This window comes from Papio anubis, chromosome 20 (assembly GCF_008728515.1).
Source record: "Papio anubis isolate 15944 chromosome 20, Panubis1.0, whole genome shotgun sequence".
NCBI classification, from domain to species: Eukaryota; Metazoa; Chordata; class Mammalia; order Primates; family Cercopithecidae; genus Papio; species Papio anubis.
The window spans coordinates 26,410,930-26,435,970 of record NC_044995.1 but is presented as its reverse complement, the minus strand read 5'-3'; the positions used below and the strand labels follow the sequence as shown (position 1 = coordinate 26,435,970).

General features: G+C 36.2%; 1 protein-coding gene and 1 pseudogene across 4 annotated transcripts in view; one reads left to right on the top strand and one right to left on the bottom strand.

Moving 5' to 3' along the window:
* Positions 1 to 25,041, top strand: part of URI1 (URI1 prefoldin like chaperone) — a 74,759-nt gene that overhangs the window by 34,985 nt on the left and 14,733 nt on the right. For 3 of the 4 annotated variants that reach the window (XM_003915272.4, XM_009194067.3, XM_009194070.3), the window contains 2 exons: positions 8,140 to 8,218; positions 9,198 to 9,333. In XM_003915272.4, coding sequence (XP_003915321.1) covers positions 8,140 to 8,218; positions 9,198 to 9,333 — 215 coding nt within the window. Of the gene's footprint in view, positions 1 to 3,101; positions 3,297 to 8,139; positions 8,219 to 9,197; positions 9,334 to 25,041 lie in introns of all 4 variants that reach the window. The other variant, XM_009194068.4, reaches the window with a different exon arrangement.
* On the bottom strand, positions 14,842 to 15,348 carry LOC101001290 (annotated as a pseudogene).

The following is a 25,041-nucleotide window of genomic DNA, read 5'->3' as shown; positions in this document are numbered from 1 at the left end:
AGCTGATGACTTTGTTCTACAGTGTTAGGTAGATTTGTAAACTGTTTTTCAGAGTCTGTATTTTACTGACTACAAAGTTTTCAGTCACTGTTCTGTAGAGGGCCTTCTGTTGGGGCTTTTTCTTTATTATTATTATTTTTTTCCTTTTTTTTCCTCCTCTTGAGTGGAGCAGAGAGCAACTTGCAAACTTTCTGGAAGTTTTACATGTTTTTGTTGTTGGAGTTTCTGCAGTTGTTTATGAAAGTCTTAGGGATAAGAGGGAAGAATCATATATGTCAAATCTTTTTGTCATTCTTTAAGTTTCTGCACAGTTTAAAAAAATGGTGTGAGTTAGTACATAGGCTACTGATTAAGTAAGTTTGGAACTCTTGTGTGTAATGTTTCAAAGAAATTAAGAGGCAAAAAAAAAAAGATTAAAGTTGAATGTTTAAATAATTTTTTTTAAAATTTGAATTAGGTTTTTAAATTTTTATTCTGAATATAAAATGAATGCATGCTTAGTTATGGAAAGGTTGAAATAAGAAAGGAATAAAGATAAATTTACTCATAATTGTAAAGAGAAATGAATTCTCTCCCTGTTTTTAAAACATTCCCTTTTATTCCCTCTAGCTTCTTAATTCTGTATGTGTATTTATGTGACTAAGGTCAAACTGTAAATGCTTTTTTCTTTTCTTTCTCTTTTTAAAGAGTTAAATGATTTTTAACTTGTGATTAGAATTTATTACTTATAGGAGTCCTCAAGCTTTTATGTCATGTTTTTGGAAGCAACTAACTAGTTTGATATTTAACGCACTTCTGAAAATGAAAGGAAAACTTACATGTTATAGGAGAGTTGAAAGATTCCCCTGAAGAGTTTTAAACTATTATTTTAAAAAAGCCCTAATCACAACCCATCACCTAGAGTAGTCTTTGATGATGATGTGTTTCCAGTGTCATTATGATTTGGTTCAGTTTCCCATGACCAGCTTAAGTCCAGGGAGTATCTGACTGAGGCAAAGGGCTTAGGGCTTACTGCTTTGGGCGTGCCTCATAATTTTTTATCTTTGTCTCCGCTGTATTAGGTTTGAAAACTGTACTTCTTTGTACTTTTACGTGTTTTCATTTTCCTTTTTTTTAATGAAGAGTAACATCCAGTAAAACTCTTTAAGCGCAGAGTCCTGTTTGAGGATGAAGATGTAAATATTTCAACAACCACAGTGCTTGTCTGAGAGGCACATCACTCGGTGATAATCCTGAGTGCTTGTTCTTATTTTGAGAAATATAAGTCCAGATTCCACTATACCAAAGATAGCTTGGAGTGGGTATCGGTGCAAGACTCGGGAGAAATACAGGCTGTAAAAATTGAGGCATGCCTATAATTTACTTTTTACTAATTCATATTGAACTCAAGACCAAATTGGTGAGGGTTTTCATGTTTTGCTTTTAAGTCAATTGGTAATTTTGAGAATTTTTAAGTATTTGGTAGGATCAAAACCAGGATTGCCAGTTTTCACTGTTGTAAAACCTCTTGAGAAACTTTAACCCGGTGGGATGTATGATTGGGCCTCTGCTGAAACTATATGTAAAATGTGAGTCCTTTCTCTCAGGGAAGAGTCTAGAGTTTTTCTAGTTTCTCATAGGGATCAGTGACCTAAAAGAGTTTTTAAATTGCTACTGTAATTAAGAAAACCCACAAAATTACTTTTTTCTAAAATATGCTTTAGAAAGAAAATATAGAAAGTGTAAAGTAGCAAAACCTATGAATTATGGTAAGATTTAATCAGAAATTTGCACAAACTTTCAAAGCTTAAGTCAGCTACAAACTCATCACACCTTTTCTAAAAGATCCCTCCCTTTGATTTGTAATAGGAACTTATATTAGTTATAGAAAATTTGGAAAATAAAAAGAACAAAAATTACCTATAAACTCATCAGTAAAAATTAGGCATTTTACGATATTTCTTTCAAACTTAGATGAATGTGTTTTTACTTAATTTTTAAGGTATTTTACTTTGAATTCATCTCTCATTTTCTTAGAGCAAAAGATTAGTAATAAATGAAGACACAGGCACCTATGGTAACTGACAAATCTTCAAACACATGTGTATGGTTGTTGTAGAGAGAACAGTAGAACAGATTTTTCTGTCCAGGCTTACTATGTTATCCATTGTACTCTGTTTTCTCATTGTTGAAAAGTTAAATTGAAGAAATCTAGTAGAATGTTGGCTGCATCTCTCTTTAGATAGTTTTGTTTCATTGACTTGAAAAAGATAATTTTGTTTCATTGACTTGAAAAACTACGTTTTTGTATGTGGGTTAATCTTGGTATCTGTGTCTAATAGTAAAGTTTTCTGGTGGACTCATAAGATATAAAGAACATAGATTATTTCATCAGCATCTTCTGATGACATAAATTCCTTGGAATAATAGAGTTATAAAAAAGGAATATACCACCATTCTGCCTGAATTTTGTGGTACATTTCAGTTACTTACATCAACTGAAATTACTAAGTATTTTGCCATGACCATTTAGAAAAAAAGTCTAATGCTATTGATTTAATTCAGGTACATTTAAATTTTCCATGAGGAGTGTTCCTTTTCCCACCAAATTGCACAAAGCATAACAATATAGATCCCTTTTTCTTTTTTTTTTTTTTTTTTTTTGAGACGGAGTCTCGCTCTGTCGCCCAGGCTGGAGTGCAGTGGCCCGATCTCGGCTCACTACAAGCTCCACCCCCCGGGTTCCCGCCATTCTCCGGCCTCAGCCTCCCGAGTAGCTGGGACTACAGGCGCCCGCCACCTCACCCGGCTAGTTTTTGTATTTTTTAGTAGAGACGGGCTTTCACCGTGTTAGCCAGGATGGTCTCGATCTCCTGACCTCGTGATCTGCCCGTCTCGGCCTCCCAAAGTGCTGGGATTACAGGTTTGAGCCACCGCGCCCGGCCATAGATCCCTTTTTCAATAATTTTTTAATAAAATGTAACTTTATCAATTTGTTTAGATTGTTTAAAAGGATACTTTGAAAAAAAATCATTATTTCTTGCTTTAGTAACTGGAGGACATCTCTTTACCTCTATAGAATCTATGCCCAAACTTAATATCCTCTCTTTTCTTGATTTTAGAGGTGAAAAGCCAGGCATCCTTCAAGCTAGTGGATCTTTGACAAAGATGCATTGCAAAACAATCAGAAAGGCATGCTATGTGTGAATGATGATCCCTGCAGCATATGCCATAGGCTTGTTGTAGAGGAGCTGCTCAATAAATGGTGGATTCAGTTGAAACAAAGCTTTTTTGGATGCTTAATGGGAAGTTGTAGGGTGGGTATAATAGACTAAAAATTATTTCTAAAGAAGGTTATATATTTACTTGTATATATTCCAGAATCTTTGGGTTTTATCATTTCCTAAATTAAAAAATAAAAATGTAACTCTGTCCCAGATTAACTCATATGTTAATACTTATATATAATTTTTTTCCTTTTTTCCCCTTTTAGGCATCTCACAGTATTTTCTGCTTGTCTGTTTAGGATGTTAGTTAAAGGAAAAGGGAATGATAGAAGTTTTTTTTCTTTTTCTAAAAATAAACTGGTTCAATGTTAGTATTTGCTGTCTATTTTAACTTCCTACTTTAAAGTAAAATTAGCAAAGTCTTATTGTTTCAACCTGATGTAAGTTTTATCTCCCTTTTTTATTATTGAAAGGTTGGAGTCTTTATCCCTGGCCTCAAAGGATGTAGACTTTTTTTTTTTTCATAGAGTTTTATTTTTGTCAGTCACTTTTAAGAGGATTAAAAATGTTGATCCCTTTCGTATTTCCTCGTCCCTTTAAAAAATTCTATTATGACAAATTTCAAACATACGAAAGAGTGCATCTTGATCACCTGTCTGTCTGTACCCTAATCCGTTAATCCATTTTTTTCTGATGAATTTCAAAGTAAGTTGTGGACATCTGTGTATTTCACCCCTAAATACTTGAGCATATACCTCATTTAACTTGATTTCTCTCTTACTTTCTACAATTTTATGAAAATGAGCTGTTTGCCATGGGGTCTGTCTTGATCTTAATCCTTTGAGGGTAAGGCTAACTTGTGGTTGTGTTAATGGTCTTCATCCCTACTGCCCCTCTTTTTTTTTTTTTTAATTTCCTTAAAACAAAAGGTACTCTCAAAAGGCGTATTACACATGATTAGCAAGATTCAGAAGAAGGTGGTTAAAGTTGCTTAGATGCCTTATACCTATGCTTTAGTTCTTGTTTTCTATAAGGAATGTTGCATGAGGATATTGGAAAAAAATTTAAAATTAAGAGTTGAAGGTGGAACCTAATCTATAAGGATCCATTATGTTGAAGCCCAAGAAGCAGGTCTAGCTATTTTAAGTAGGCTGGAGAGGTGTTTCTTAACTCTATCTGGGTTTTGTTTTCCTGTGAAGAAAATTATTTTAAGCAATTACCATTTTTGGTTACTGTAATATGACTCCCGTGTCCAAAAATTAATTACTTGTTTCTAATTATTAAAATAGAAAAAAAAACTGATCAAATTTTGTTATGAATAAAGACCCTAGACTTACCTCAGTAATGCATTAGTTCTTAGCATAACTTTCGTATTTTCTGTTGCCTAGGCTTTGTGATCTTTAACAGGATTATTTAAGCCTGAAATAATAGAGAGACTATTTGGAGATCGCTGTTTGACTAAGCGTTTGGTCCCCAACATTTCCACGAATGTAGCCTTTAGAGAGACAGGGTTGTTCCTCAAGCTGTAGTTTCTTCCAGAGACACTGCTTGACTCCTCCTGGCCTCCCTTCATAAAGGATTTCTGCATGGGCTGCATTTTAAGTGATCTACTTTATATTTTTAGAGAACTATTCAAAATTTATAAATAGCAACTCTAATCTTAAACTGCTCTCCAGTATGTCCACATTTTTGTGCTAGAGAGAATTATTAATAAATTGAAAACTGAATATGTTTGACTTGAAATACTGACATTGATCTCTGGTATTATCTGTTGTTGAACCTACTGTTCTTTTAATGTACAAAAGAGATGTTTTGTGAGGAAGTTTTTTTTTCTTTTTTTTTCTCCTAAGCATTGTTACCAAAATAAGGCCTATTGAATGATAACTTTAATAGTAGCTTCTTTTTTTTTTTTTTTTTGAGACTGAGTCTGGCTCTATCGCCCAGGCTGGAGTGCGATGGCCGGATCTCAGCTCACTGCAAGCTCCGCCTCCCGGGTTCACGCCATTCTCCTGCCTCAGCCTCCCGAGTAGCTGGGACCACAGGCGCCCGCCACTTCGCCCGGCTAGTTTTTTGTATTTTTTAGTAGAGACGGGGTTTCACCGTGTTAGCCAGGATGGTCTCGATCTCCTGACCTCGTGATCCACCCGTCTCGGCCTCCCAAAGTGCTGGGATTACAGGCTTGAGCCACCGCGCCCGGCCAATAGTAGCTTCTTAATATTCATAGAAACATTTAGATATCTAGGCTAGTGTATATAGTCCTTGAGCATTTGCAGAATTACTTATCTGAAACGTAAATAAGCTGTTAGTGTTGTGTTATTAATAGTGAGTGTTGACTGTCTAGGCACTATGCTAGTCAGTCCTATGGAGACATTCTCCCATTGACTGCTCACACCAGTCCTGTTTCCAGAGCCCCTGAATGGTTACGTTCAGCTGTACTGTCTTTCAGCAAGTTACGCTATTTGTATCAAGTTGGTTAGTGAAATCTTGTGGGTAATAGTCTTTCTTGAAAGTTTTGGAATTGGTGTTTTTGATGTTTCATGGAAAAAAATGAGTTTTGAGTTTTGGAACCAACATAGTAGATGTTCCACGCTGGGCAGTGTGTTAGACCTTTTATATTTAATTCTGTTGAACCTGTGAGATAAGTATTAGTCCAGTTTTGCCATTGACGATACAAAGACTAAGGTGAATTTGTGTGAATTGCATGTAGAGCTTGGGATTCACTCTCTGGTCTGACTTCAAAGCCATCTTCTTTCTGGTACATAGCCTTGTGCATGAAGTTGTTTGCCATTTTTTCCATATAAAAATTTTCCAGGAGGAGGATTTTTGCCTTAAACAAAAGAATAAAACATGTTTTATATTTATTTATAGAAAAGGATTTTTTTGGGGAAAGTTTATAAAAAGCAGTTGCACACTAGAAAACAAGAAAGCTTTCGTGAAGGAATGCAGGTCAGAAGACCTAGCTAGGTCAAACTCATTGCTTACCTCATCTTGATAGAGGAGATCTGGCTTCTTGCTATGTGGTTTTTCCATCTTCCTTCTACTTTGTCTTCTGTAAGAGAAAAATATTGATAAGTGACATTTATTATAGGATATGTCAAATAATATATATGTGAAATTTCTTAAGATCTTAAGGCTGAGATAATTTTGTTATTAATTATGCTACTGTTGCTTCAGGGAACTAAGCAGTAAGCTGAAACCAATTCTGTGATGTGTATAGCGCAGTCATTTATATTATCTGGAGAGTTGTTACCTACATTGCAGTTTATCCTGATTTCAGTTTGACAATGTCTACATGTTCTTTTAAATTGCTTGCTGAGTTGGTGAGTTTTGTTTCTGTTATTTTTAAAAACTGACAACATCCTTCTGCTTCAAAAAAATTCAGCGCTGTAGTTTTGCTTGCAGCCTGTATTTTAGCAGGAAACCCAATCTCCAGCGAAAGTTTGAAAACGGGCATCTTGGCATAGGCTGCTGCCTGGTATTACTCAAAAAGAAGGGCTCTTCATTTCCAGCAGGTGTTAAGAGCTGAGTAAGGCCCATAGCATGGAAATACGATCATCTCTGCCACTACAGAGTTACTTACACCTTTTGGTTGTTTGAAATTACTTACTTGGTAGCTCTGTTTGATATAGCAAGAAACAGACTCCTAAGCCACATTGAAACGCCTTTTGTGTTATCTCTACTTAATTTCTTCTACCCCCAGTTGATTCTCTCTTACCTTAATCACATTATTATGAATAATTGAAGAGCTGATGACACATTTTTCAGTCTAAAGTTTTCTGATGAGGACTAAAGCATCTGATCAAATTTCATGTTCATGATTTCAACTTCACAGCCAGTATCTATTCACTCAAAAGCTTTATTAAATCTCTTCTTTCGGCCGGGTGTGTTGGCTCACGCCTGTAATCCCAGCACCTTTGGGAGGCTGCGGCAGGGGGGATCGCTTGAAGCCAGGAGTTCAAGACCAGTCTGGCCAACATGGTGAAGAAACCTAATCTCTATGGAAAATACAAAAAGTAGCTGGGCTTGGTGGCATGCGCCTGTAGTCTCAGTTACTCGGGAGGCCAAGGCAGGGTAATTACTTGAACCCAGGAGGTGGAGGTTGCAGTGAGCTGAGATTGTGCCACTGCACTCCAGCCTGGGCAACAGAGAGAGACTGTCTTAAAATAAATAATTTCTTCTGTCTTCATCTTGAGTCCCTTCTTCTCTCCAAACATCAGGCCTTCTTTTACTGTCTCCCTTAATTTTCGCATTTTATTTAGTCCAGACTCTTGTATCTTAAAAAACAGTAATTCTCAAAATTTGAGTATTCTGCTTCTAAATGCCGAAGTCCCTGAAGAGTCTTAATTCTTCAATAAATGTATGGTAGAATAATGCCATTGCTAAACTTTATAAAAACAGGGTTTTAAAACTAAAAACCACATTAATTTTTAATTTGCTAAAATTAGGTTTTTGATTAGCTTGTTTTATGATACCTGGCCTACTGGGCCTCCCAAAGTGCTGGGGTTACAGGCGTGAGCCACCACACCTGATCAAAAGAACAGCTTTAATAAAGCTTTTGAGTGAGGCCGGTGCGGTGGCTCACGCCTGTAACCCCAGCACTTTGGGAGGCTGAGGTGGGCGGATCATGAGGTCAGGAGTTCAAGACCAGCCTGACCAACATGGTGAAACCCCGTCTCTACTGAAAATACAAAAACTAGCTGTGCATGGTGGCGCACACCTGTAATCCCAGCTACTCAGGAGGCTGAGGCAGGAGAATTGCTTGAACCCGGGAGGCGGAGGGTGCAGTGAGCCGAGATCACGCCACTGCACTTTAGCCTGGGCGACAGAGCAACACTCTGTCTCAAAAAAACAATAAAAAAAAAAAAGAAAAAAAAAAGGAAAAGAAAAATCATTAATAATTTGTATATTTGGTGTTTTTTTTTTTTGTCAACAGGAAGAAAGTAGATAATGACTATAATGCCCTTCGAGAAAGACTCAGCACCTTGCCTGATAAATTGTCTTATAATATAATGGTATGTTTGGTGTGTTTCTTTTAAAGTAATAGTTGTTTCTTGTAAACGTATTAACTGTGTTCGTTCACAGAATGCCAAGCTGATGGCTGTGTATGAGGTAACTACGTAGCAAGGAAGGTTTGTTTTGTTTTACTTTATAAGAACACAGTAATTGTAGTGATCGCTGGTATTTACCTTGTTTTTCCAGAATATATATGGTGACATAAATGACATAAATATTAGCACAAAATTGGACATATTTCGAATGGAAACTTACTATATAAAAAATGTAATTATGACAGAAATATGGCACTTAGTCATTTCTTGTTAGCCAGAGCAGGAATAGGCCATAATGTTTTGTAATTCACAGAATTAAACCTTAGGACATTGATTTTTATATAAAAACGTGCTGCTAATTTTTGTTTTAATGATCTTCACATTGACATAGTGATCTGTTCATGAGCCCTGGATTAGAACCTTTCATTGCATGAATATTCTTTCTTATGAAGACTTTGTTCTTTTATACTAGTTCAAGTATTTTGTATATATAGCTAGGTAGATCCATTAAAGCTGTTTGTTTACTAATTCCTGCTTTGCAAAAATGGCTGTTTTATTGAAAATAATTTTTAGTTTTCTTTATCAAAAGTATTTTGCATTGACAATGTTTCACTACTGGTTGCTTTCATTTAGATTTGCAAGTGAATGAAAAGTATAAACATGCCGAGACAGTACTACTTTCTTTAAGAGCTGTATGTAAATATGGTGTGGATTTATTTTCCTGTTTTAACATTGATTTATGAACATAAAGCAATTTTCTGTAGATTTTCCAAGTAAAATTTTAATATAATGTTAAATTTCTGTGAAGCTGGCATTTTATTTTTACCAATGTATAAATAAAAAAATTCAGTGTTAATGTAAGGCTTTTAATGCAAAGTGTTTTATAAAATGTATTTTTCAGTGTTTTACGTTTTTTCCCTTTTTTCTTTTTTTTAAACAATAGGTACCATTTGGCCCTTTTGCCTTCATGCCAGGAAAACTTGTCCATACTAATGAAGTCACTGTTTTACTGGGGGACAACTGGTTTGCAAAGTGCTCAGCAAAGCAGGCTGTAGGTTTAGTTGAGCACCGGAAAGAACGTAGGTACCCATTTTAAATGATGTTTCTTTGTTGTGTATGTATCCATTCACAGATTGCCAAGCTGAAGGACTGTTTCTTACCAAAACTACCTTCCATGATTTATGAATCCAGGCTATTTGTGATTCTGTTGAATTGTAGGTAGTTTGAGTAGTACCAACATTTGAGAATGAGTTAGAGAATGGAGCATCTGGATTGGAAATGTCACCTACATTGGCATGTTTTCTGAAGTTACAAAGTTTCGAAGTCATTATGTGATTTTTGTAGTTAGAAGGTGGGAAGACACAAAAATTGGAGTCATTTTATACTTTATAATTGTTTTTTTTTTAGTTGCTATTACAGACTTATTTTTGCACTTAATACTTCAGTACACAGAAATAATGTGTTTTCTCCTTAGTGAACTAAGAGAAATACCTGTTTACGTAAGAAGACAATTCTTTAAAATGCTTTTTGGTTTGGGAAAAAAACGTATTTTCATTTGATAGAGGAGACCAGGTGTGAAAAGTTGCTACCTAAAGCAGCACCCTTATCCTTTTTCAGTTGTTTGATTTCTCTGCATCACTTTATTAAGGCAGCTCTTGAGTTCTGTTTATCTGTGCTATTATCTGTAGGTGTATAGAAGCCTACAGACACACACACAGCACACACTACACATTTTGCAGTTGGATGAGATAGCTTGGGTTCTAGCTTAGTTATATTTTAAAATTAGGTTCAGTTTCTAATCTGTTGTTATTTCTGGAATACGTATTTAGACGGACAGTATAATATCCACCCTACCTGCTTTTTAACCTTTCAGTTAAATGTGTATTTGAAAATGAATGTTGGGAAGATCCTTTTGTATAAATAAGGTCATACTAGACAGAAAACAGCTGAGTTTTCTAAAGCTGAACTTGATTTCACTTATACATGAGTGAGTACTAGAGAACTCATTTACTCAGTGAAATTCTGGGAACTATATTTGGAGACTGTAATTGCAAATCAACTCCTATAAGTTTATAATTGATATATATTTTGATCTTTTGTGACACTAATCAGAATCTTATTGTTAGGCCTGTATGTAATTTCTGGCAATTATAAATCTTTTGGCTTTGCTGCATTATTTTTGTCATGTATATTAGCGAAAGAGAATGGGCATACTTTTTTCTTAAGGACCTTACTGAAGACGAAGCCTCTCTTTATATTCTGAAGTAGCTCTGATGTTACGAAATGAATCCATAGCCTGTTGAAGTTTGTTCACGTTGATTTTCATATTTCAGTGAAAAAAATCATAATTAGTTATAACTTAAAATATTAATGGGAATACTTTTACTACAATAGAATAGAGCTCCAGAGTAGAGAAACATGTTTTGTTAAAACACTTTCTAGTAGTTAAATACGGTTTTGGAAAGTGACCAAACATAGGTGACTTTTGGGATCAATATTTATCTAAAATAATTTTCAAAGTACATATTTCCTATTACAGTAAATTCTGGGCTGGGCACAGTGGCTCATGCCTGTAATCCCAGCACTTTGGGAGGCCGAGGCAGGTGGATCACCTGAGGTCAGGAGTTCGAGACCAGCCCAACCAACGTGGTGAAACTCTGTCTCTACAAAAGTTAGCCAGGCGTGGTGGTGTGTGCCTGTAGTCCCAGCTACTTGGGAGGCTGAGCTGGGAGGATCACTTGAACCTGGGAGATGGAGGTTGCAGCGAGCTGAGATTGTGCCACTGCACTCCAGCCTGGGTAACAAAAGCGAAATTCTGTCTCAAAAAAAAAAAAAAAAAATTCTGTAAAGCTGTTTTATTCACATGGTTTTATAATTTATAATAACTGAAGGAAATACTTAGGTATATTGTTGTACTTAACGTTTATTAAGAAAAGGTACTTTATTTTTCTTACGGCAGAGGAAATACAACCAGTTAAACACATAGTCTTCTACATCATGGTTGACTGGGGTAATTGGAGAAGGTCTGAGTTACAACACGCGTCATGATTTGTTTAACCAGCACCACAGTCAGGACACAGAATAGGATACAAGATACTGCTCTCAGGACTCAGCTCCTATCAAAACCTCCTTCACACCGCCCCTTGGTGGTCACACCCTATCGCTGCCTCTAAGGGTTGAGACCTCAGGTCTGTGTCTTTTGAGACTAGCTTCTTCACTTGCTGTAACGCCTCATCCAGGTGGTTCTGTATATTAAAAGTCATGTCTTTTATTGCTGAGGAGTGTTCCATTACATGCATATCCATTAAATGCACGTACAACAGTTTTTCCATTCACCTTTTGAGGGACATTTGGGTGCTTCCATTTGTTGGTAGTGAGGAACAGAGCTGCTGTAAGCCTTTGTGTACAGGTTTTTGTGCGAACATACATTTTTATTGCTGTTGGTAAATACCTACAAGTGAGATTATTAGATCATATGATAAGTGTATGTTCAGTTTTTAAGAGACTACCAAGCTGTTTTCCAAAGTGACTGTATGATTTACATCTCTTTCAGCAGTGTGTGAGAGTGGTAGCTTTGCATCTTTACCAGCCCTTGATATTCTCAGTTTAAAAAGTGTAGCCATTTGAATAGGTGTATAGTGGTTTTAATTTGTTGTTGCCTAATGATGTTGAGCATTGATTCATGCACTTACTTTATCTTTGTGTCCTCTTTTACCTGTTGAACTCTTTTGCCCATTTTTAAAAATTGGGTTATATATGCTTTTTTATCTTTTTTGAGATGGAGTCTCACTCTGTCGCCCAGGCTGGAGTGCAATGGGGTGATCTCGGCTCACTGCAACCTCTGTCTCCCAGGTTCAAGCAATTCTCCTGCCTCAGCCTCCTGAGTAGCTGGAATTACAGGTGTGCGCCACCATGCCCGGCTATTTTTTTGTATTTTTAGTAGAGATGGGGTTTCACCATGTTGGTCAAGCTGGTCTTGAACTTCTGACCTCAGGTGATCCACCTGCCTCAGCCTCCCAGAGTGCTGGGATTACATGCGTGTGCCACCGCACCTGGCCTGGGTTGTATATTTTCTTGTTATTTTATTTCATTTTATTTTTTTAAGTTGGAGTCTCGCTCTGTCACCTAGGCTGGAGTGCAGTGGCATGATCTTGGCTCACTGCAACCTCCACCTCCCAGGTTCAAGCGATTCTCCTGCCGTGTGCCACCATGCCCGGCTAAGTTTTGTATTTTTAGTAGAGACGGGGTTTCACCATGTTGATCAGGCTGGTCTTGAACTCCTGACTTCGTGATCCTCCCGCCTCGTGATCCACCCACCTTGGCCTCCCAAAGTGCTGGGATTACAGGCGTGAGCCACCGTACCCTGCTGCGTTGTATATTTTACTGTTGTTTTGAGAGGTTTTTTTTTTTTTTAAATGTATTCTGGATTTAAGCTCTTTGTTAAATAGGTGATTTGCAAATATTTTCTCCCACTTTGCGTCTTGTCTTTTCATTCTCTTAACAGTGTCATTCCAGAGCAAAAGTTTTTAATTATGAAGTTCAGGTTTTAGCTTTTTTTTTTTTTTTTTTTTTTGAGACAGAGTTTCGTTCTGTCGCCCAGGCTGGAGTGCAGTGGCCGGATCTCAGCTCACTGCAAGCTCTGCCTCCTGGGTTTACGCCATTCTCCTGCCTCAGCCTCCCGAGCAGCTGGGACTACAGGCACCCGCCACCTCGCCCGGCTAGTTTTTGTATTTTTAGTAGAGACGGGGTTTCACTGTGTTAGCCAGGATGGTCTCGATCTCCTGACCTCGTGATCCGCCCATCTCGGCCTCCCAAAGTGCTGGGATTACAGGCTTGAGCCACCGCACCCGGCCAGCTTTTAGCTTTTTTTAATGGATCATATGTGTAGTGTCATATCTAAGAATGCTTTACCTAACCTTAGTTCTTGAAGATTTTCTCCTATGTTTTCTTCTAAAAGTTTTATGCTTTGACATTTTACAATTAGATCTGATTGATTTTAAGTTAATTTTTGTTCGAAGTGTGGGGTTTAGGTCATGGTTCATTTTTCTTGCATATGGATGTCCAGTTGCTCCAATACTATGTTGAAAATACTGTTCTTTCTCCATTGAAATGACTTGGCACCTTTGTCAAAAATGAATTGGCAACAAGACCATCTTAGATACCCCACTAGGATGGTTATAATAAAAAAGACAGTAACACTTGTTGGTGAGGATGTGAAAAAATTGGAACCCTCATTCATTCCTGGTGGGAAACCACTTTGGAGAACAGTTTGGAATTTTTCAGCAAGTTAAACATTGTGTTTTACTGTGATCTAGCAGTTCCACACCTAGATAGTATTCTACCCAAGTGAAATAAAAACATGTCCACAAATACTTGTACATGAATGTTAAGAGCAGCACTGTTTTTAATAGCCGAAACATGGTAACAACCCAAATGTCTGTCAACTAATGAAGGGGTAAGTGTCATACATCCATACAGTGGAATGTTGTTTGGCAATGAAAAGACATGTACCTTGAAAACATTAGAATAAATTAAAGGAGTCACAAAAGACCACATATTGTATGATTCCATTTACATGAAATATTCAGAATAGGCAAATTTATAAAACAAAGGAGAGTAGTGGCTGCTTAGGGCCAGGAAGCTATGGGAGAGAATGGAGAGTGACTGCTAAAGAGTATAGAGATTTTTAGGGGCAATGAAAATATAAAAACGCAGATTTTGGTGATGATTGTGCAACCCTGTGAATATACGAAAACCATCGAATTGTACATTTTAAATGGGTGAATTGTATGGCATGTGAATTATAGCTTACTTAAATTGTTAAAAAACAAATGAATGAGCCATTTTGTATAGTTGTGTTTTTGGACCATCTATTCTGTTTTTTTATCTATGTTTCTGTCTCTTTGCTGATGCCAATCTGTTTTGATTACGGTAGCATTATAAATGTGTTCCTTAAAGTTGGTAGTACAGGTGTTCTAATTTATTCTTTCCAAATTGTTTTGGCTGTTCTACCTCCTTTGGCTTTCCATACACATTTTAGAAACCACTCGTTTATGTTTACAAAAAGTCCTGGTGGGATTTTGATTGGAATTGTGCTAAATCAACACATTAATTTGGGGAGAATTGATCTCTTAATTATTAAATCTTCCAGTGTGTAAGTACTTCCAGCGTGTAAATACAGTGTATCTCTGTATTTAGGACTTCTTTCATCAGTTTTGTAGTTTTTGAGCATATAGATCATATGTGTTTTGTTAGGTTTATATTTGTTTCACCTATTGTGAAGCTGTTGTAAATGATGGCATTTAAAAATTTTGTTTTTCAAGTGTTTTAGTATGTAGAAATAACTCTTTTTAAAAAAGAATTAACATTGGATCCTCCATTCATGCTGACCATATTAGTTAGTTCTCTGAACTTTTTTGGGGTAGATTCCATGGGATTTTCTATGTAGACAATCATGCCTTTTGTAAACAGCTCCTATTTTTTTATTCCTTTCCAATGTGTGTACACTTTATTTCTTTTTCTTGCCTTATTTCCTTGGCTAGGACTTGCAGTATAATATTTTTTGTTGTTGTTTTGGGCTTTTAAGTTTTTTTTTTTGGAACAGTCTGGTCCTTGATGGGGGCCTCTCCCCCTACCCCTCCCCAGTCTGGCTATAGCTCAGATCGTCGCTCGATTTTGAGCAGCTCCACCTCGAACACCAGAGTTGCACCGCCTGGAATCTTTTGGGGAGCTCCCCGCTCTCCATACCCCAGCTCGGATGGGATCACCAGCTTGCGCTTTTCCCCCCTCACACATCCCCGGCAGCCCCTGGTCCCAGCCCTTGATGACCTGGCCTATGCCAAGGGAGAAGACAAAGAGCTGGTTCTGGGGCAGGCTGCTGTCAAACTCTGTCCCATCTTCCAGCTTCCCTGTGTAGTGCATGTGCAGGACATCCCCTTTATGCGATTTGATGGGACAGTGGTCCACCCGCTTCTTGACCCCAATCTACAGCTTCCTTTTGCCCTCGGCCCCCGTGGCCGTGGCCACGGCGCTCAGGCAGATGGACAGTACTGTCAGGACCTGGACCCAGCTCAGCCTCATGTCTCTCCTCGCCGCACCCCTGCAGTATAATACTGAATAGGAGTGGTAAGAGTAGGTAGGCATCTTGGTCTTGAAACCGATCTTCTGGGGAAAACATTTGGTATTTTACTGTTAAATGTGGTGTTAGCAGTAGGTTTTTTAAAAAAATTAATACTCCCTATTAGTTTAGGGAACTTTCTGCCTGCTTCTAATTTGCGGATTTTTTAAATGAAAAGATGTTGAATTTTGTCAAATGTATTTTCTGCATGTATTGATACGATCTTGTAGTTTTTCTTCTGTATCTGTTAATGTGGTGGATTATATTGATTGATTTTTCTTCCCTGGATGAACCGCATTTGGTCATGGTGTGTTATTGCTTTCATAAATTACTGGATTTGATACATTGAGCTTCCTTTGTTTAGTATTTGCATGCTGTATATTTTTCCATCTCTTTTACTTTTATGCTAACTATATCATATTTAAAGTGGGTTTCTTTTTTTTTTGTTTGTTTTTTTGAGACGGAGTCTTGCTCTGTTGCCCCGGCTGGAGTGCAGTGGCATGATATTGACTCGCTGCAACCTCCACCTCCCAAGTTCAAGTGATTCTCCCACCTCAGCCTCCTGAGTAGCTGGGATTACAGGCGAGTGCCACCACGCCTAGCTAATTTTTGTATTTTTTGTAGAGATGGGGTTTCACCACGTTGGCCAGGCTGATCTCGAACCCTTGACCTCAAGTGATCTGCCTACCTTGGCCTCCCAAAGTGTTAGGATTATAGGCGTGAGCCACTGCACCCTGCCTAAAGTGAGTTTCTTATAGACAGCATGGACCTTTCCTTTTTAATTCATTCTGATAATTTCAGTCTTTTAATTGATATATTTAGACCATTTACATTTAATGTGTAATATGTTTGGATTTAGGTTTGGCATTCTCCCACCGTTTTTGTTCCTCTTGTTCCCCTTTCTTGTCCTCTTTTAGATTATTTAATATTTTTAGTATCTTATTACTCTGTTTTTGCTGAAATAGGAACTTCTTAAAATATTTTTAGTGTTATAAATTAGGGATTAATGTATTTCACATGAACTTAAAAGTTTTACTCTAAATACTTGTGAGTTCTTTTTTAGGTTAGAGAGCAATTTTTTTTTTTTTTTTTTAGAAAAGAGTACATCTTCAGTGAGACTAAGTGAAAAGACCAGGATTTAATCAGAGATTTCTACAGTATAGATATGTTTTTGGTAATTTTGTTTCTGCATGTCTCTGTAATCTACTTTTGAATACTGGGAGAATTATTTTACCATGTATCTTTTGTTCAGAGTTGTATCTGACACATTTATTTTTACTTTTGTCTTAAAAAATGCGTACTTAGTCTTCATTTTTACGACAAAGTTATTTTTACTAAATGGAAGGGTGGACATGAAGGGATAAGATCATGAACCAGGGTAATGGCTGTGGGCTTAGAGAAGAGATCAGATGCAGGGAGAATTTCTGAGCCTGATAGGACTTGGCAACTGATTGGATGTGAAGGTTGAGGGGAAGCATTGGATGAGTGGTGACCTAGAGGCAGTGTTGTTAACATAATCAAGTAAGTTTGTAGATCACTGCACACTGCTTTTCCCTCTACCAGAGAGTCCAATGCACATAGGCACATTACTTAGAAGCCCTGTAATGAAAAATATCCCTTTAGTTTTGTTTAATATTGTGGTTCCCAAACTTACTTGATTTTGAGAAACTTTTAACTTGTAATGTCTGTTATCTCACAGAGCATTCTAAAGAAAATCTTGACTTAGGAATACATTTTTAGGCAGATTTCAGAAGAAAGTGGGTGATAAGACATTGTTAGCACTGAATACAGCTTTTTTTTTTCTTTTCTTTTTTAAGTGATAGGAGAAGAAAAATTGTATATGAGGTGCATCAGGTCATTCACAAGATGGGCTTTTTTAAAAATTATTTTTTTGGTAGGTTATATATGGACATGATATAAAATCTAAAGGATATTTATTAAAAAATAACTATGCTTCCTTTTCTTGTTCTTTAACATCCAGTTTACCTCTCTGGAGGCATCGCTGTTATCAGTATCTTACTCATTATTCCAGGGATATTCTGTGCGTTTACAGCTATAGACTTAGGCATTCCCACCCCACCCTGTACACATCCACTCAAATTGTAGGCACACTTTTTTTTCTTTGCTTTTTGTTTTGGCAGCTTGCTGTCTTATTCTTTTCATGGCTGTATAGTATTATATTGTACCATAGTTTATTTAGCCAGTCCTTTACTCATAGGCCTTTAGATCATCTTCCTTTTTTTTGCTATTGAAAGCAATGCTGCAGTGAATAACCTCTGTGTGTGTGTGTATGTATCATTTTGTACTTGTGTATATCTGTAGGATGAATGACTAGGATTGAATTGCTGGCATGAAGTGAGTTAGATTTTTAACTTTGACAGTACTGGCCTTAACAGACTGACTGACTACACCTTTGCCAACCCATTGTGTTTGCAAAGTTTTTTTTGGAACTGATAACCTTATTGTAGGCCCCCTGGCACCACTAACTAACTGTCTTTTCTTCCTTTTCCTCCCCTCCCCTCCCTTCCCTTCCCCTCGTTCACATGGTTGGTCAGCAATAACCACCATCCATCTCCAGATATTTTTCATTTTCTTAAGCTAAAACTGTACCAGTTAAGTGATAACGCCCCATTTTTTCCTTCCTTTCTCCTCCCCATCCCCTGGTAACCACTATTCTACTTTCTGTATGAATTTGGCTATTCTAGATACCTTACGTAAGTGGAATCCTGCAGCATTTGTCCCTTCGTGTCTGGATTATTTCACTTAATGTTTTCTAGGTTTGTCTATGTTGTAGCACATATCAGAATTTTCTTTTTAAGGATGAACAATATTTTATTTTGTGAATAATGTGAATTATTCTGTTCGCTATTATAAATAATGCTGCTATGAATATAGGTATATAAATATTTAGTTCCCTGCTTTAAATTATTTGGGGTATATATCTGAAAGTGGAATTGCTGGATCTATATATATATATGTCTATTTTTTTTTTTTTTTTGAGACAGGGTCTCACTCTGTTGCCCAGGCTGGGGGTGCAGTGGTGCAGTCTTGGCTCACTGCAGCCTCCGCCTCCCAGGTTCAAGAGCCTTCCTGCCTCAGCCTCCCGAGTAGCTGGGACTACAGGTGTGTGCCACTATGCCCAGCTAATTTTTGTATTATTAGTAGAGACAGGGTTTCACCATGTTGGCCAAGCTGGTCTTGAACTCCTGACCTCAGGTGATCCATCTGCCTCAGTCTCCCAAAGTGCTGGGATTACAGCCGTGAGCCACCGTGCCCGGCCCAATGTTGTGTTTTTTAAGGAACCTCCATTCTGTCTTTCACAGCAGCTGTACCATTTTATACTCTCACCACCAAAATACAAGGAATCTGGTTTTCCCACATTCTTGTCAACACTTGTTACTATATTTTTAATATATAAAATAAATATATTTTAAAGTGGCATACCACCAAGGAATATAGTTTGAAGTGGATTTGAAGTGATACATCATCAGGGTTTTGGTTTGTATTTCTTCAGTGATTAATTATGTTGAGCATCATTTCATGTGTTTATTGGCCACATGTATATCATCTTTGGAGAAATGTCTATTTAAGTCCTTTGCCCATTTTTTATTGCAGTTGTTTGTTTTTCTTGTTGAGTTGTAGTTCTTTATGTATTCTGGATATTAGTCCCTTATCAGTATTTTTTCCTGGTCTGTGGGTTGCCCTTTTACTTTCTTTTATTTTTATTTTTTTGTCTTACTTAAAAAAAAAAAAAAAAGTAGCTGCCAGGTAGAGTGCCGTGCCCTTTTACTTTCTTGATAATGTCCTTTGATGCACAAAATTTTTTAATTTTCATTATCCAGTTAGTGTTGTTTTGTTTTTGCCTATGCCTTTCATGTCATATCCAAGAAATTGTTGCCAAATGTCATGAAGCAGCTTCCCTCTGTTTTTTTTTTTTTTAAGTTTCCTAGATTTATCTCTTCATTTAGATCTTCATTTAGGTTGCTGTATCCATTTTGAGTTATATTTTATATACGCTTGTAAGGTAAGGGTCCAACTTTTTTCTTTTGCATGTGTTTCCAGTTTTCTCAACACAATTTGTTGAAAAGACTGTCCTGGCCAGGCGCGGTGGCTCACGCCTGTAATCCCAGCACTTTGGGAGGCCAAGACAGGCGGATCATGAGGTCAGGAGATTGAGACCATCCCGGCTAACATGGTCCTTACCTTTTTGAATGGTTTTTACACTCTTGTTAAAAATCATTTGGTCATATATTTATGAGGTCTTATGTCTAAGCTTTGTATTCTATTTTTTGGTCCGTATGTCTGTATTCATGTTGCTACCACATTATTTTGATTAGGGTAGCTTTGAGTAAGTTTTGAAAACAGAAAGATAAGACTTCCAACTTAGTTTTTTTTTTTTTTTTTCAAGATTGTTTTGGTTATGGGGGACCCTTGAGACTCCATGTGAAGTTTAGAATGGGCTTTTCTGTTTTTGCAAAAAAAACTACTGGATTTTACTAGGAGTTGCACTGAGTCTTTAGGTTGCCATGGGTAGTATTGACATCCTAATTATTAAATGTATTCACTCCATGAACATAGGATATCTATTTATTTGTGTCTTGTTTCAGCAACACTTGTAGTTTTTAGTGTACAAGTCTTGCACCTTCTTGGTTAAATTAAAGAGTTTAGTCCTTTTGGTTCTAGTTGAAATGGATTGCTTGTATTTCCTTTTTAGATTGCTCATTGTTAGTGCATAGAAATGCAACTGATTTTTGTGTGTTGATTTTGCATCCTGCAACTTTGTCAGATTTTTTTTATTAGCTTTACCAGGGTGGGTTTTTTTTTGTTTTTGTTTTTGTTATTTTTGATTCTTTAGGGTTTTCTACATATTGCATATAAGATTGTATCATATGTTGGTAGTAGAGAGAACTAGACTTCTTTCTTTCCAATTTGGAGGCTTTTTATTTGTTTTTCTTGCTTAATTGCTCTAGCTAGAACTTCTAATATGGTGATGAATAGACATGTTGGTAGTGAGCTTCCTTGTCTTATTCCCAATCTTAGGAGAGAGACTCGCAATCTTTCATCATATAGTGTGATGTCAGTGTGGGGTTTTCATATATGGCCTTTATTATGTTTTGGAAGTTCCCTTCTATTTCTAGTTTACTGAGGGTTTTTTTTTTTTTTTATCATGAAAGGGTGTGCATTTTATCAAAGGCTTTTTTGAATTCAATCGAGATTACCATGTTTTTTCCTCTTCATTCTGCTCATGTAGTATATTACATTGATTTTTATATGTTGAACCCATCCTTGCATTCCAGGGCGTGGGGGACATCATTCTTGGTCATGATGTGTAATTCTTTTGATATGCTACTGTATTTAGTTTGCCAGCATTTTGTTGAGGATTTTTATATGTATATGCGTAAGAGAAATTAGCCTGTAGTTTTCTTCTTTTTATCTGGCTGGCCTCACAGAATGTGTTCCCTCCCTTTTCATTTTTTAGAAGAGTTTGAGAGGATTGGTGTTAATTCTTTGAATGTTTGGTAGAATTCCTCTGTGAAACCATCTCTTCTTGGGCCTTTCTTTGTTGGGAGGTTTTTGATTACTGATTCAATATACTACTTGTTACAAGTCTATTCAGATTTCAGTTTTGGTAGTTTGTGTTTTTCTAGGAATTTGTCTAGTTTATCTAAGTTACCAAACTTGTTGGCATTCAGTTGTTTGTACTATTTCTGTATAATCCCATTAATTTTTGTAATATTAGTTTTTATTGTTCCACTTTTGTTTGTGATTTTAGTGATTTGAATCTTCTCTCTTTTTTTCTTAGACAGTCTAGGTAAAGATTTGTCAATTTTGTTGATCTTTTAAAAAACCAACTTTTGATGACGTTACTTTTTCTCCATTTTTAAAAAATTATGTTTTGTTTATTATCCTCTAATCTTTGTTATTCCTTTCCTCTGTAAGCTTTGGGTTCAGTTTACTCTTTTTTTTTTTTTTTTTTTTTTTTTTTTTCATTTTCTTAAAGTGTACAGTTAAGTTACTGATTTGAATTATTTCCTTTTTTTTTTTTTTTGATGCAGGTATTTACAGCTATAAATGTCTTTCTTAGTATTGCTTTGCTGCATCCCATAAATGTTCATTGAGTTTTCTTTTTTGGTGGTCTCAGGGTATTTTCTTTTTTTTTCTTTTGAGACAGAGTCTCACTCACACTGTTGCCCTGGCTGGAGTGCAATGGTGCAATATCGGCTCACTGTAACCTCCATCTCCCGGGTTCAAGGGATTCTTCTGCCTCAGCCTCCCGAGTAATTGGGACCACAGGTGTGGTCAACCATGCCTGGCTAATTTTTGTATTTTTAGTAGAGTTGGGGTTTCACCATGTTGTCCAGGAATAGTCTTGAATTCCTGGCCTCAAGCAGTCTGCCTGCCTCGGCCTCCTAACGTGCTCGGAGCCACTGTGCCCAGCGTATTTTTAAATTACGCCTATGATTTCTTCTTTGACCCATTGACAGATTGTTTTGTAAAATTTTCGTATATTTATGACTTTTTCCAGTTTTCCTTCTATTAATGATTTTTAATGTTATTGAACATTCCAATTAGAAAAATTACTTTATATGATTTCAATCCTGTTAAATTTTTTGAGACTTATTTTGTGGCCTCTCATATGACCTATCCTGGTGAATGTTCCATGTTTCCCTTAGAAAGTGTGTGTTCTTCCTGTTGTTGGGTGGAGGTTTCTATATATGTCTGTTAGGTCTAATTGGTCTTTAGTAGTGTTCATGTTCTTTATTTCCTTCTGGCTGTTCTTTACTGAAAAGGGGATATTCATGTCTCCAGCTATTATGGTGAAATGATTTCTCCCTTCAGTTCTGTACATTTTTGCTTTATACGTTTGAGCTCTGTCAGGTATGTATGCATTTATAATTGTATCTTCTTGATAGATTGAACCTTTTATCAGTGTGAAATATCCTTTGTCTCTCGTGACTTTTTTTAACTTAAAGTCTATTTTGTCTGATACTACTATAGCTACCTTATTTCTTTTTTTGGTTACTATTCGTATGGAATATCTTTTTTGTTCCTTCACTTTCAACCTATTCGTGCCCTTAGGATCTACAAGTGAGTCTCTTATAGACAGTATATAGTTGGATCCTTTTTTTAAAGCAATTGATTCTGCCAATTTATGCTTTCTGATTGGGGAAGTTTAATCTGTTCACATGTGTAGTTATTACTGATGAGGGAAAGACTTAGTTTTGCTATTTTGTTATTTTCTGCATGTTTTATAGCTTTTTTTGACTCATTTCTATATTACTGCCTTCCTTTGTTTTTTTTTTGTTTTTGTTTTTTTTTTTTTTTTAAATGGTGAATGGTTTTGATTTCCTTTTCACTTCTTTTTAAAATATTTTATAGGTATTTTCTTTGTGGTTACCATGGTGATTACATAACATATCCTAAGGTTATAAAATGTATTTTGAATTTATACCAACTTAACTTCAATCACGTACAAAGGCTTTATTCCTGTTCAGCTCCTTCACTTTATGTTATTTATGTCACAAATTACATCTTTGTACATTGTGTCTCCATTAGTATAGATGTACAGTGATTGTATTCATTTTTCTTTATCACGTAGAAAAAAGTGGAGTTACAAACCAAAATGACAATAATACTGATTTTTTCCTATGTGTTTACCTTTATCAGAGATCTGTGTTTTCATATCGCTTTGAGTTACTGTCTTTTCATTTCTACCCGAAGAGCTTCCTTTAGCATTTCTTGTATTGCAGTGGTAAGGAATGCCCTCAACTCTTGTTTATCTGGGAATGTCTTAAATTTCCCTCATTTTTAAAAGAGTGTTGTTTTGCTAAACATAGAATTCTTGGCTGAAGTATTTTGTTTCCCTCTCAGCACTTTAAACATATTTCATCCCATAGCCTTCTGTGCTCCAGGGTTTCTGCTGAGAAATCTGATAATCTTATTGAAGATTCCTTGTTTGTGATGAGTTGTTTTTTTCTTGATGCTGTCAAGATTCTTTCTTTCTTTGTTGTTCAACAGTTTGATTATAGTGTGTCTTGGTGTGGGTCTGGGTTTATCCTACTTGGATTTCATTGAGCTTCTTGGATTTGTGGATTCATACCTTATCAAGCAATGTGTGTGCTCTTGAGTGTCTCCAATAAGGCATTTCAAAATAAAAATTTATGATTTTAGTTTATGATAGATGTATATAGCTTTAAACAACCACAAACCATCTTAAGACCTTATTTAAAAAAAGAGCAGCACTCACTTATCCCTTTTGACTCACAGTTCCCATTCCTTAGATGTAATTACTTTCCGTTTTTGACTGTTTTTACTTTGCTGTTTTTATTCATATTTTCCAGTGGTTGGCATATCCTATTTTTGTTTACTTGTTTTCTCAATTTTATGTATTATTAACTAGCTGTCTACAATTTAAGAGGACTATTTAGCATTTTTACATGTCTTCCCTGTCTCTGCTTCTCTAATCGTTTTACTATTGTTGTATCACAATTTTTGTTGTATCAGTATTCATGCTTAGATATTATGTAATTCCATTTTGTTCTTGTACTGGCTTTTAATTGAATTTAACTGCTTTTTTTGTTGCATAGTTTTCTATGTATCTATCATTAATTCAGTCAGACACTTTTTTGGTTGTTAGAAATTTTACTGCTGGAGTCTTTCATTGTCTTGCTTCAATTTGGACTGGCTTCTATCCTGATCAAAGGAGAACTGTTTTCCTGGTATCTTTTTACCCTGTTTTTGCCTTTTATTTATTTCCTGTTTTCTGTTTCCCAAAGCGCCCTTTTTTCAGGTTCTATTTACTTTGTTGGAATATTGCTTTCAGTAACTTTTGGGAAAGTGCTCAGAGGTACTTCTTTGAATTTTTATGTACCTGAATAACTCTTATATTCCTTATACTCCTGCTTGTTATTGTTAACTAGACCATTTAGAATTCTAGGTCTTAAGTAGTTGTTGCCCTCAGAATTTTGGATACATTATTCTATTACCTTCTGTCTTTAAGTGTTGCTATTGAAAATCTTGATGCTACTTTCTTTTTCTTTGTATATAACTTGTTTTTTTGTTTTTAGAGCTTTGAGATTCCTTTTTGGTCTTTATTCCCCATGATCTAGAATACTACAGTGGTACACCTTGATGCCATGCTATGGATCCTTTAAAATTTGTTTGCTAGTGCTTAGTGGACTTTTTTTGAGTGGAGGCTTAAGTCCTACAGCCCTGGGAAATTTATATTACTAATTTGAAAATTTCCTTTTCTTGTTGCCTGTTGTTTGTCTTTGTTGTAATTTTTGAAGTGATTTCTTCTAAATAATCTTTTAAATCATGTATTGACTTTAAAATTTTCCTGTACATAGTTTCATTTCTGGAAGCACTTTCTTCTTGTTCTTTGGCTGTTTCTTTGTTACAGCATCCTGTTCTTGTTTCATGGATGGAGGGTCTTTTTTTAAGGAGTATTTGTTTTTTCTTTTAAAGTTTTCTTCTTTAAGCCTTTCCTCCATGTTTCGTTTTTCTGCCCCGTCTTTTCTCTCTCTGGCTCTTTTTTTTTTTTTTTCCCTCTAGCATTAATGTTCAAGAATTTCTTCAAATGTCTGGTGATCCTTGGCTGACCATTTATACTTGAGTTGAGTACTGTCAGCAAGCTTTGTGTGCATAGGCAAGGTTTGTTGACTGATAG